Raw genomic sequence first — 12,943 nt, forward strand, 5'->3', positions numbered from 1 at the left:
TGTATTGCATATGCGTTGCCTAACAAATTTCAGTCCAGGATATGATTAATTAATAATAAAAAAATTGTTTTTTTTTTTTTTTTTTTTTTTTTTTTACATTTCACCGGTTTGATTATTAGACAAATTCCATACCAATCGAAAGTATGAAGCCCATAGAAAATGCAAACATTAGGTTGCCTATTCTTTTCCAGTCAAAACTCTCGGTTAGCCAGGTATAAACAGGTAAATCGATACTAGCATTTTGCACCGGTCTGATTATTGAATTAAAGTTAAATGAAAATAAAGATTATTTCATTATGAACACGGTGGTATATAGCTGCCTGCGAAAAATCAGTCCCGAATTCCGGTTGTCGAATTTTGAAAAGTGAAATATTTCTGCGAGTGAATATGTGCGACTGAGAGGTCCCAACCAACCATCCCATGCGATAGAAGAGGACACAGCATAGCAGCTGTTTAAATAAAATTAAATTTCAATTAATAGATTTTCATATCATTTTTTTTTAAAAAGCTTAAAAAAACACAAAAATATTTTATTACCTTGTCAAAATCCCCAGAAGTTTGAGACACAAGTTTGAGACATTACTCTTTTCATCCTCCGCAACTGTAGCACAGGAATCGACACTAGGACTCAACTTTTTTGATTCTTCTTCAGTAGTAGATGCATTGGTATGCTCCTAAAAAAGCCGATTTTTTTCGATTAAATATAAATGTTTGATCTACAAATTTTATAAACTTTTTTATTTGAATAGTTGATTGAAAATATCCTCATTTAATTATGTTACAAAAAAAACGGAAATCAGATCATTTTCTTGTTTATTTCATAAACAACAGTTTTTTTTAGGTTAATTACAAAAAATTATGTGTGTCGAAAATTAACAAAATCATAGGTGAATTTTACTAACAATTGTTTCAACATGAAAAAATATAGAAGTTGTATCAGCTAATATAATTTTAAAGATTCAATTATTATGTACTTACTGTATGTTCAGAACAAAAATTATCAAATTCTTAGTTATATTTTTTTATTCAAAACGGTCATTTTTATAACACGTAGTATAATAACCTACAAATTCAAGTGACGCACTGGGTAGCTCAACAGCATTGTATTTAAAGTTTTATTCTTTTACGAAAAGCTAACTTTAATACACAGTTTTTAAAAGTTTCATTATTAAAATCAATTACATCATCATCCGAATCACACAAAAAACACTTATTCGCCATTTTTTCAACAATAAATAGTAGCACGTTTTTTCAATTGTAACTATAGCGACAATCTACTCCAAAATGATGCACAGCATATACGAGTCTATCGATATCCTTTTCATTTCCAAGAACAAATAGCATGCGCACTCTCTTTGTTTAAATGGACGGACTTTAAACAGCTGCTATGCTGTGTCCTCTTCTATCGCATGGGATGGTTGGTTGGGACCTCTCAGTCGCACACATTCGCTCGCAGAAATATTTCACTTTTCAAAATTCGACAACCGGAATTCGGGACTGATTTTTCGCAGGCAGCTCTATACCACCGTGTTCATAATGAAATAATCTTTATTTTCATTTAACTTTAATTCAATAATCAGACCGGTGCAAAATGCTAGTATCGATTTACCTGTTTATACCTGGCTAACCGAGAGTTGTGACTGGAAAAGAATAGGCAACCTAACGATTGCATTTTCTATGGGCTTCATACTTTCGATTGGTATGGAATTTGTCTAATAATCAAACAGGTGAAATGTTAAAAAAATTATTTTTTAATTATTAATTAATCATATCCTGAACTGAAATTTTTTAGGCAACGCATATGCAATACATTTATTGACATATCAAATTGAATTTAAAATACGTTTCATCAAATAAACATCTCGGTGAAGGTCGTTTTATATTCGGATCCTAGACTATAATATGGCTAGCGGAAAATCTTTCAATGCCAAATGCGTCCTTTTTGATGATTGTTCTTCCGATTGTGCTTCCTTGTTGTTGATTGTACATCCTTGTTAGGCTTCTTTTGGGATTTTGAACATGTTTTATTTTTTATTGAAAATTATTTTTGACATAAAATTAAATTTTTTGAATCTTCCAGGGATCGAACCAAGGACATATATCAATCTAATGAATTAGTAAATTAAAGAGTGATTTTTTGATGATTTTTCAACTTTTCCCGAATTTCTAGGTTAATTATGACGAATTTTCAAGATGGCGGACATAACGACTTATAGGATGGTGGTTGGCTAGGAAAATAAGCTTCTTTTAGGACTTTCCACCATATTTATTGAAATTATTATTTTTACATAAAATTAATATTTTTGCACTACCTAGGGAACGAACCAAGGACAGGAACTGATCAGATTAATCAGTAAATTGATTGCAATTTTTTTTATAAAATTTGGCATTCTTCCCGAATGTTTAGCTAAATAATTACACTTTTCCAAGATGGCACCCAAATTTCAAGATGGCGGGCACCTCAGTAACAATAAATAATTAGTGCACTCTAGCAGGTAATAACTAAACTAGATAGCAGTTCACTCTAGCAGACGAAAACAAGATGGTGGCCTCCAGCACCATAAACAAGATGGCGGACAGGACATCATACTAGCTGATGATATATACCTTAGCATTAGTGGTGGGAGGTCAGTTTTTCGGTGGCTTCCGTGGTGGAAGGATCGGTAACCATTTTTTATTTTTGCCCTCACCATGTTCGATCTGAAGTCTCCATGATGTAAGTAGGTTATTTTAAATAATTGTTTTATTAAAATTTGATTAATTAATTTTTTTTATATATTTTTAATATTACTCTCTGATTTTCTAGCATAAAATTACGGAATTTCAAGATGGCGGACTTAATGATATGTGTTAGTGTTTTTAAAGATTTTTTATTAAAATTTTATTAGTTTCATTTTTATAAATTTTAATTTTTGCATTAAAATCGGATAATAAATAGATATTTTCAATATGGCGGCCGTAACGGAAATTGCAACATTAGGTTAGTGGGGCATTCGATTCCCAAATGGTGGAAAGTTCGAGAAAACAAAAAGGTAGAATTTAAAATGGCAGAATGTTCGAGAAAACAAAATGCAGAAATTTATTACATCATCCAAGATGGCCACCACGGTCAAGGTCATCCATTATGGCCGCCGTGACATCAGAGGTCGGTCGGTCGGTCATTGAATCCACCCCACACCACACCCAGTCCGAGGAGCCCCTTGCCTATACTACTCCAGTATAAAATAATGATACGTTAGACATCATTTACATCCGAAATTGATTAAAAGTTTTTGCTAATTATACATTTTCTAAGTTCTCTCTTAAATTCATTATAATTATTTAAAAGTAATATTTATGTTTAGATAACTTATTAAAAAGCGCAAATCCTTTGTGTTGTACTCACTTTGTAAATAACGTAGTTTTAAAACAATTAGGTTTAAGTTTATATTGATTTCTTGTTTTGTAATTTTCAATAAAATGAGTTTCTCTAAAATGTTCCACATTTTCTTTAGTAAATAACAATAAACGATAAACATATTCAGAGTAATGTAGTACAATATTTAGTTCACGGCAATATGGTTTACAAGAGGAATTAAGTTTCTTATCACAAATAATTCGAATTGCTCTTTTTTGTCATTGAAAATGTTCACACTAAAACAACTATTTCCCCACACTTCAATTCCATAAGCGATAGAGTGACAATGGAAGTTGACACATAAATAAGCTTCTCATCAGACATCTCAATTTTCTGTTTATGCAACAAATAAAAAACTTTGATCAGGTTTATCATTATTAAAAATGTTTTTTTTTCAGATTTATCAAAAACCTTTCCTGTGATTATTTCAGGCAGCGTTCTGTTTATCAAATACCTACAATCTAGAGTATTGTGGTGTATTAATTTACAGCTTCAATTTCACACATTCTAATGAAAATGCATTAGGTAGGTACTTTTTTTCCTCTCTCTCAAAAACCAAACACAGTTGACGTAGAAATACTTGAGAAGAAAAAACCGTGAATATTTGGAACTGCTTGAAACCCCTATCCTAATGATAATGCTAAAATATTATTAATTGTGTGTAGTATATATGTATATGTGGTGTCTATACAGTATTATGTAAATACACCTACCACTATGTATGTGCCTCTCGTAGTGTTGTCACTTTCTCTATGTGTGTAGTATAGCTGATTAAGTAGTATTGTGGGTAATTGGGCTCCGTTGCTATACAAAATATATGTATATTATATGGGTTGCGTGTAGTTGATTAGGTACATAAACAGATGAATTAAAATAATGACAGTTAAATGGAATGGTCAGAGTGGATGTGTCTTGCAATAGGAACACAACACAGTTTAATAACAAAAAAACACACAACAATAATAAATACACTGAACAATACTAAATCTAAACAAACAAAGACACAAAACAATAACACTTCAATTGCAAGACTCTGTGAGATTAAATGTTTTATTATGAGTAGGGATATGTTGTGCAGGTTGGTATTGACAAAATTCTGAATTAATAGTGTTTATTGTGGCTTTCCTGGTTATGTTTATCTGCTTAGAAATTCTGGATATAGGTATGTAGGCACAGATTTATAGTCAAAACAAAAGTTCGTTAAATTAAAAATATAATTTACCAAAAGTTCATGTACGAGAAACAGTTTAGTGGTCAAATTCTTCAAATTACATAAATTACCGTAGCTCAGTTTCGGTAAAATATACGTGAAATAAATAATATCTTAGTGTTTCTACAATAAAAAATGTTTTTGCCTCGGCTATTGCTCAGGGTTTGCAGAAGTTATGCCCTCAGACCACTGAGTAGAATTACACTGTAAATAACGCTGAAATAATAATTTAAATTTGCAATAATGTTCAACCAGATGTTTAAAATGTCCAAAGTATGTGTAACTGACTTTGAAATAATTATAATATTCAACAGTAAGATCACATAAAAGTCCGTGCTAGGGACGCTACCAAGCTAAAAATGGCTACTTTTAGTTTATAGCATAAGCCTCAATATAATTTGTAGAGTTGTAGCTGGATCTCGTTGAAAACGCTCACAGTCGTAGTTACAACAATACAAATTATTTTCAATACACTGAATTTACAGTATTTTACAATATTATGTAAAATTTAACAATTTGTATAAGGCCGGCGTCGGGATAGTCCCTGACGAAGAGACGCCTTTTCTTACTTCCTTCTACATGACATAATACACGGACGCATTTCCGCCCACGGCGGTATGCTATTATCCAAGATAGCCTGCGGCTGTAAACACTGCAGCCAATAACAGGTAAAATAATGTAGGTGATTAACAATCACATCAAAACAAAGTGTAAAACTATTAAACATAAAATATGTGTGGTGAGATAAATGCAAGAAGTATCAGAAGTGAAGTTACAACAATTATATAAATATTAAATCAGGTTAGGTTTGATGGTATTATGGTCAGTTCAATGTTTATAGATGCTAGGCTGTAGCATGACAGTTCCGTAGTTCGATGGTCAGATATCTTATATAAAAGTGTTAAACAACATCACAGCATTAATAATAATAAAGAAGACATAAATAATAATAACACAATTAATGCATAGTTTATATGTTTCTGTACCCGGTACCATGTAACCGTACAATTGATTAATACAAATTTTTCCAAAGAAAAGTTTGTATTAAAACTTTGTCTACAATAAACGGACGAAGTTATGCAATCAGTAACCAACTACAGGAAGAAAAAAAAACTTCTGGTTTTACAGCCAACTTCGGAAAGCTTCGCCTGTACAATTTTACACTTTCATCACATACGCATAATTAGGTACCATTATTTTTGACATGAATTTCCGACGGGAATATGAATGTATTTTATCTCGAGTTGGGTGTCACTTCGGCTGAAAATTCGACACCGGTTAAAACTCGTAAACAATGAAAGCTACAGAGTTGAAGTAAATATATCTTAGTAGAGCAGACTTTGCTCGAGGTTGTTACGTACGACTCACCTGGTGAACATTTACAGTGACGTAATGAGCGTTGGTGGAGAGCTTCGAATTGAAGTCAGCGAGAGCTGTAATTCTGGAAGTAACAGACCGATTTGCGTGATTTAATACTTAATTTGCTCATGTGTGATGTGAGAACTTAGTGGTGCTAGTTGATTGGTATAACTATAAAGTTACTTAATTGGGATTTGGAGCCATTAATCGCAACATGACTAAGCGAAAACAGGTAAAGTTGGAGAAAAGAAAGAAAACAATTGGAATCGCCGGATAAAAAGCAATTTAAAATGCAGATAAGTGACTTGAGCAACAAATGAGGAAAAACCTAGCCGAGAGAAATGAGCCAGCGGGGTAAACGAGCCCCCGAACGAGGCGCGAAATTTGAGCTCGTAAGAGCCTCAGCCGTCCACCTCGCGAGAAGCGACGGGGGATTCCAGTATATTGTTTGGTAATGTATGAGGAAATGCTCTCTGATGATTCTGATGTTGATATGGAGTCAGTTGAGCCAGTAGTTGTGAAAGTTTGGCCTTTGTCGTTCCGTCCGACCGTCAAGTAAGACGTTCGTCGAATTCACCTCAAAAATAAAGCATTATCAATTTTTTAAAATTATTTTATTTATTTCATACACTATACTCCCATCAGCACAATGGAAATTCATGAAACAAACACCTGGCGGCTGAAGTCCAAAATACATCCTACCCAGATTTTTTTAAATTCTTTTTCAAGAAATTGATAAGCAGTTATATTTTATATTATTTTACCTATAAAAAAAATTATACATTGCAGTTGGTTTCCTATTGCATAAATGCGTATAATTATTAGGCTTCTCGTACCCGTAAAATAATCCGAATGTATTACAGTTTCATTTTATTAGCATTGCAAGTGGAAGTGGGGTACAAATTTCTATTTAAGCGTTTTATGTGAATATTATCATGCTGGTTCTGTTCCGTTGCAGAGGATATGAAGGACATCAAGGCGAAGCGTTGTCCAAGCAGTGCGGACGCGAAGGTAAGAATGTGAAACAAACTGTTAAAAAAAATCTCTTCATTACAACAATAATATATACATATATGTATATATACATATATATACATATATATACATATATGAGAATGTTTGTGTGTGTGTGTACATGTTCGTATTCTATACGCTCACGCATAGTTCATCCGATTGAGTTGAAACTTTACACACTTGACCTTCGAAACAAGGGGTAGGTCATTATTTAGGTGAGATTTAGATAAAAACAGAACATTCAAGTAGATTTTAATTATTGACAGGAATAATGAGGAGCACGCGCAGAACACCAGCGCACGTTTTGCTAAATTAAGATCAGTGAATAGCGAAAAATTACCTACATTAAAAAAAATTACAAAACAAATTTTGACTTGTGCTAGAACTTTATCCTTGCTGAACAAAGGAGAAGTTCACAAGCTGACATTTTTTTTTTTGTTATTTTACTCTACCATTAAACTCATCAGAAAATCTCTACATATTTGATCTTTACAAAACCCTGAAGAAAATAAACTTAGAGTTTTACGTTTTGAAGGAAAATTACTTTTCAGGGATTCATAAATGAATTTTTAAAGTGAACAGTATTGGGTTAAAGGCCACGTTCATAATTAATTATTTACCACAATAATATATGCTGTCAGTTAATGCTAGCGTAGAAATATAACAGTATTTAATTAAAAAATGAAATAAACTCTTATTGAACTGCTTAAACCATTTGCAAATGATTAACAATGAAATGTTATTAATACATATTTTTAAAAAATGGAAACTACTTCTTTATGAGAATAACAGGCTATTGCTATGATATCTTTGTAATTTATTTTGTTCTCTGTTGTTTATAAGACAGTCGTAATCAATCTTTTATTTCTTTCAGTGTATAATTGGCTGCGCACTCATGAGGATGAAAATGGTGAGTGTTTAAAGTACAATTCAACTCTACGTTCTTTAGAGACATCGACATCGGGGTAAGTATAGACAACGAGGGGCAATGGTATCGGACCTGCAATATTCGCGATACTATTTGAATGCAAAGCACTTTTCATTTGAATGCCGTTCTTGTTGGGTCCTCGGCATGTCGACTCGCCCTGAAGACAAACAATACAATAATAAATTACGAAATACGTATAACCCAGCCATATGCTTTCCGTTTGGAATGAAAATTCGTGGCAGCATACAATTAACAAAAAGACTTCGACTTATTTACGTACAGGTGTGTGTGGTACCAGACAATAACAAAATATTGCAGGTCCCTAGCAATGCGATGATAACGGCGCATTCACAAGTTGATCGGAATTGTGTATGGGGAGGGGAGGGGGGAGAGGGAAAGTGGAAGCTGGAGTACCCCGAGGAAACCCTCGGCTTACGCCAACTTCCACTACGTTTCCGCTATGCCACCGCTATAGCAGTTTGCTTGCAACATGCCACAACCTCCAGAGTGTCTCGCAAACAATCCCGGTGACTGAAAGTTGCTTGTTGATGTCTTGTCTTCCGTGCTGCAGCTCAAGAAGGACTACACGTTCGACCAGCCTACTTTAACGGACTTCATAATAAAGACGGACGGCCTCAAAGAGAAGGAGAAGCTCGTTGATACTATGAAACAATGCGCCGATAAGAGTGAGTATTTACAACCCGTGGTAACTACGGCGTCATAGGTTTCGGGTTTCATTCTCTGCGAAAACACATGTGTGCACAATTCAGATGCTCTCGAGACAAGAGTGTGGAGACGACCAGGGGAGCTATTCGGTCAAAGTACTTTTAGCGAGTCACAGGCTTTCCAAAGGCATTCAGTTATGATTTGGGGAGGAATAAATTTCCACGCTCGCACTGAACTGATTCCCATTGATAATGGGGCTCTGATTGCTCAGCGGTACATTGAGGGAAGAGCTCCTAGAGGCTCTGATCCCATCTGCTCCATTTATTGGTGAACAGTTCGTTTTGTACTCGGTGCACGTGGGAATTGCAGGTTCGGACTGGCCTGCACGATCTGTCGATATGAATCCGATAGAGCATTTGTGCAATAGTTCAAGGATCGTGTTAGGCGTCGTCATCCTCCTCCCAGTGACTTCAATCAGGTTCAAATACCCTTCGTGAAGAATTGCGTGCTGGGCCGATGAAGAAGTTCAAAATGTAATTTATTCTATGCCTGGCACGGTTATAACCCTTCGCCGTGCAAGAGGGAGTAACACACGTTATTAGGAGGCCATCCCTCGTCAGAAAACCTGACGATAACGAATAATCATCTGTTTTTATTTTAGTGTTAACATCTTATTTTTTTTTAACCTTTATAATGTATTTGTACAGTTATTTTGAATTAAAATTAATTCTTTATTCAACACTTCGTTTTGATTACCTATTAATAAATTAATTCTTAACACAAAATTTAAAAAAAAACGTATTTACTAGTGTACTTGTGGGGGGAAATGTGTCTAATTGTTTTGCACATGTAGGAAGGGACCTAAGTATCAGATTTCCCGGTAGCGTTTCGTTTTGTTGTGCATAAAAAGTAAAGTTTGTGACCGATCGACGGGTAACCACACATTCAAGGCCTTCTGTGTATTATACATAGCGTTTATAAATTCGTTATATATTTTTAAAGGGTGATAGAACACAACTAGACAAGAACTCAACTGGTGAAGCAATTTTAAGGGCGCTCTCCAGAAACCTATACCTATAAACACACAGTTCACAGCAACCGTCATTTTTGTTCTGTGTATCTCCAACCACAAGGATGTGCACACGAATCAGGAGAAGGCCGACATGCATGACATGTCCTGGCTCGCGGATGGCAAAGCAAGGGAGGCACACAGATTGTACCGTGAACATATTCCTACAATACGCGCATGACGCTTGCGTCACTGTTTTGACGTGGCATTTGGTGTTTGGGAGTCGTGAATAAAATATATCCCTTAAATCCATCGGGTTCCTGTCATTCCGTATCTTTATGTCTTGTTTGTCATCATTTCTTAACACAACACGTACCATCCTCTCTAGCGCTTCATCGGTTGAGTTCTGAGCATACATCGCAGGGCACTTGTTTGTTATGTTCTATAACCCCCGGGTAAATTTCGAAACATCGTTTAACGTGGTTGTATGTATATATCGTCGGAATACGAGAGAAAAAAAATAAAGACTGCTAACTGCAAACTTAATCCTGGTTGTAACACCTAACGTTAATTTTAATTTACATTATTAATCATAAGACATACATTTATGGCACCTGCTGTAAAAAAATAACTTAACAATTAATACCAGTTAAAATAAAAACCCACATTAGTTAGGTTTGGAGTTACTTGGTATGCTAATTCACTCTTTGGACCTTTGGGGTTGAGATTTACTAAAGTGTAAATTGTGCTCCATAAAAACGTTTCCTAGTTAGGAGACTTGGAGAAACCATGAATAAGATAATTCCGCGAGCTTAAGAGGCCACTCCAGTGTTTCAGGGGCACTACGCAACCCGCGTTAACCTCATAAGATTCAATGTTATTTTCATTTTGCTTATAACTAATTAACTAATATAGATTTTGAAATGATGCTTGCTTGATATGTAAGCCCCTTTCTTCAAAAACGTGCATAAATTATGGTTTTATACTAATCTTTACTAATATGCATGTGTGTTGTCTAGGTTTGAACCATAATTTATGCACGTTTTTGAAGAAAGGGGCTTTGATAAGAGCATCGTTGTCTTACATATCAAGCAAGCATCATTTCGAAATCTATATTAGTTAATAAGTTATAAGCAAAATGAAAATAGCATTGAATCTTATGAGGTTAACGCGGGTTGCGTAGTGCCCCTGAAACACTGGAGTGGCCTCTTAATGCAAAAAGGTAAAAATTGACATAAAGTGGAGTTATGAGGTTTGCTTATTAGACAGACGATATGGACGTATGTGTGAATGTATACATGGATGTATGTAGTAATAATGCACATAAATGTGTGTTTGTACATATGTACTCACATTTAATTAATTAGCTTGTTGTGTAAGTCAATTTACGTTACATAAAAAGAAGGGGAAATTCTTGGTAATAGCCACGAGAAATTTTGTTCCAACGTATGAGGATTTAAAATAGAATTTTCTGTAGCTGCCTACATCTGTTTGCAGCAGTGATTTTTCCACGAAAACATTTCGTTAGAAGTTGTGCTTTAAAACATGTAGCGTCACCTGTATTTCGTGATCGGTTTGAGTTTTCCTCAGATACATATCTACTTTAACACTCGAATCACAGCCATTCCTCGCGGAAGCAAACGTGTCGTGAATTGGCAAGGCCAAATATAAGAAATGGCTTCTCTGGAAGGCTTCCTCGAATTGCAAGGATTAAAAAAACTGCTGACGCTGACATATCACGTTTCAGTCTAGTCTAGATCTGATTGTTTCACGAAAAAAACACACCGCCCCTACTTTAGAGGCAGCTAGAATAATCAGGGCCGGATTTAGGGGAGAGCAACCGGGGCGAAATCCCCGGGGCCTCCACAAACGGAGGGCCCCCACAATAGAGACTTCGAAAGAAAAAAATCTTTCAAATTCCGACAAATAAACACTAGTAAACGAATTTTCCTTTGATATCTTTTTTCGCTGTTTTACCTTTACCAACATTACATATTGCATTCATGATTATATTACTGTTAAATATTAACAGAAATATTCATTAAACTAAAATTTGATTTCATATCATTCTTGTCTCCGATTATATTTATGTATGTTTTTTTTTTTAAATACTAAGAGAATCTACCTGATTTCGCAATAAATTATTTATTGGAAAACTCGACTGAAAAAAATTGTTCATTTTATTTGGAAAATAATTTGGGGCCCAGGGGCCTCCGCTCCTCTGTTGCCCCGAGGCCTCCAGACCTCTAAATCCGGCCCTGAGAATAATTGTAGTTCTGCACATTCTAAGAGAGGTCGTGTGGTTGCAGTGGGCAAGCAGAAGAACGAGTGTTCAGCCGGTGGTAACGCCTGTAACTGCATGAAGGAAGTAAGTAGAGTCAGGGATACCTGCGATGCACAAATCATTTCGTTCACGTCGGAATACGTGCCTTCTAGTAACTTTGGTATCAAGTAACGTAACAAAGATATTTGCTGCAATTTTTAAATCAATATGTTTTTTTTAGTTTTTAATGTCTTAAGTATCTTTGTTACGTCACTTGATATATTTACGTCACGCTTTCAACTGAAAGAAAAAAATCCTGAAGTTACACGAAGGCCAGTATTCGGGCGTGTAAGAAATGATTTGTGCCTCGTAGGCTCGAGTAAGTTACTTGGTGTGAAATATAATGTGCAGAACAAGCTGATTCATGATATTAATCTTGGGTTTCTGTTGTTTTGTGTTTTGCAGTCGGGTGTTTTGAAGACGATGCTGTAGAGATATCGTCTGAGTTAGGCTTTCAACCTCTTCACCGCTCAAGCAACTTAATGGTTATCTTGTTTTTATTGTAGAAGGATTCATGCTTGTTATCAAAATAAAACTACCTAATGTATGAGTGATTTTATGTGTTCAAATAAAACAACGCCACCTCTACAGTCGTGTTGTAAGTATGGTAATTCATAGCTTTGAAGGACGGACTAAATAATTTATAACCTACAAATGTCGGCAAGGATTTTAGGTGTCAAATCTTATATTAAAATGTTTTGAAGATTGTTTAACTGGTTAGTTGCTGCTATAATAATTGTTTAACTCACGTTTGAACATAAAGTTTTTATTTTAAACAAAAACTGTTCTGGTTACAGAAGTGTAATTTGGTAACTCAAAAATGTTTAACTTAACACTAGAGTGAAAAAACTTAAGTCTTAAGCTCAGATGATGATGGATTGTACAAGATTAATTTTCTCCAAAATTTAAATTTCCTCAGTAGTTAGCAGCGTTAAAATAAAATAATAATATTGAGAACGGAGTGTTGTAGATCGCTGGGCGGCTGACGGATGGATTGATGAGGGACGGACTCAGCTCAGACTGTTTGCTTGATCAGA

General features: G+C 34.9%; 1 protein-coding gene across 1 annotated transcript in view; it reads left to right on the forward strand.

The window, feature by feature from the left end:
- The window catches only part of LOC134542333 (uncharacterized), a 29,751-nt gene extending 17,258 nt beyond the window's left edge, over positions 1-12,493 (forward strand). The window contains exons 3-7 of the mRNA XM_063386482.1: positions 6,925-6,977; positions 7,855-7,890; positions 8,480-8,594; positions 11,893-11,951; positions 12,312-12,493. Of these exons, the coding sequence (XP_063242552.1) occupies positions 6,925-6,977; positions 7,855-7,890; positions 8,480-8,594; positions 11,893-11,951; positions 12,312-12,338 (290 nt within the window). The 3' untranslated portion in view covers positions 12,339-12,493. The remainder of the gene's footprint in view (positions 1-6,924; positions 6,978-7,854; positions 7,891-8,479; positions 8,595-11,892; positions 11,952-12,311) is intronic.
- Positions 12,494-12,943: the final 450 nt, after the last annotated feature.

This window comes from Bacillus rossius, assembly GCF_032445375.1.
Source record: "Bacillus rossius redtenbacheri isolate Brsri chromosome 4 unlocalized genomic scaffold, Brsri_v3 Brsri_v3_scf4_2, whole genome shotgun sequence".
In the NCBI taxonomy this organism is placed as follows: Eukaryota; Metazoa; Arthropoda; class Insecta; order Phasmatodea; family Bacillidae; genus Bacillus; species Bacillus rossius.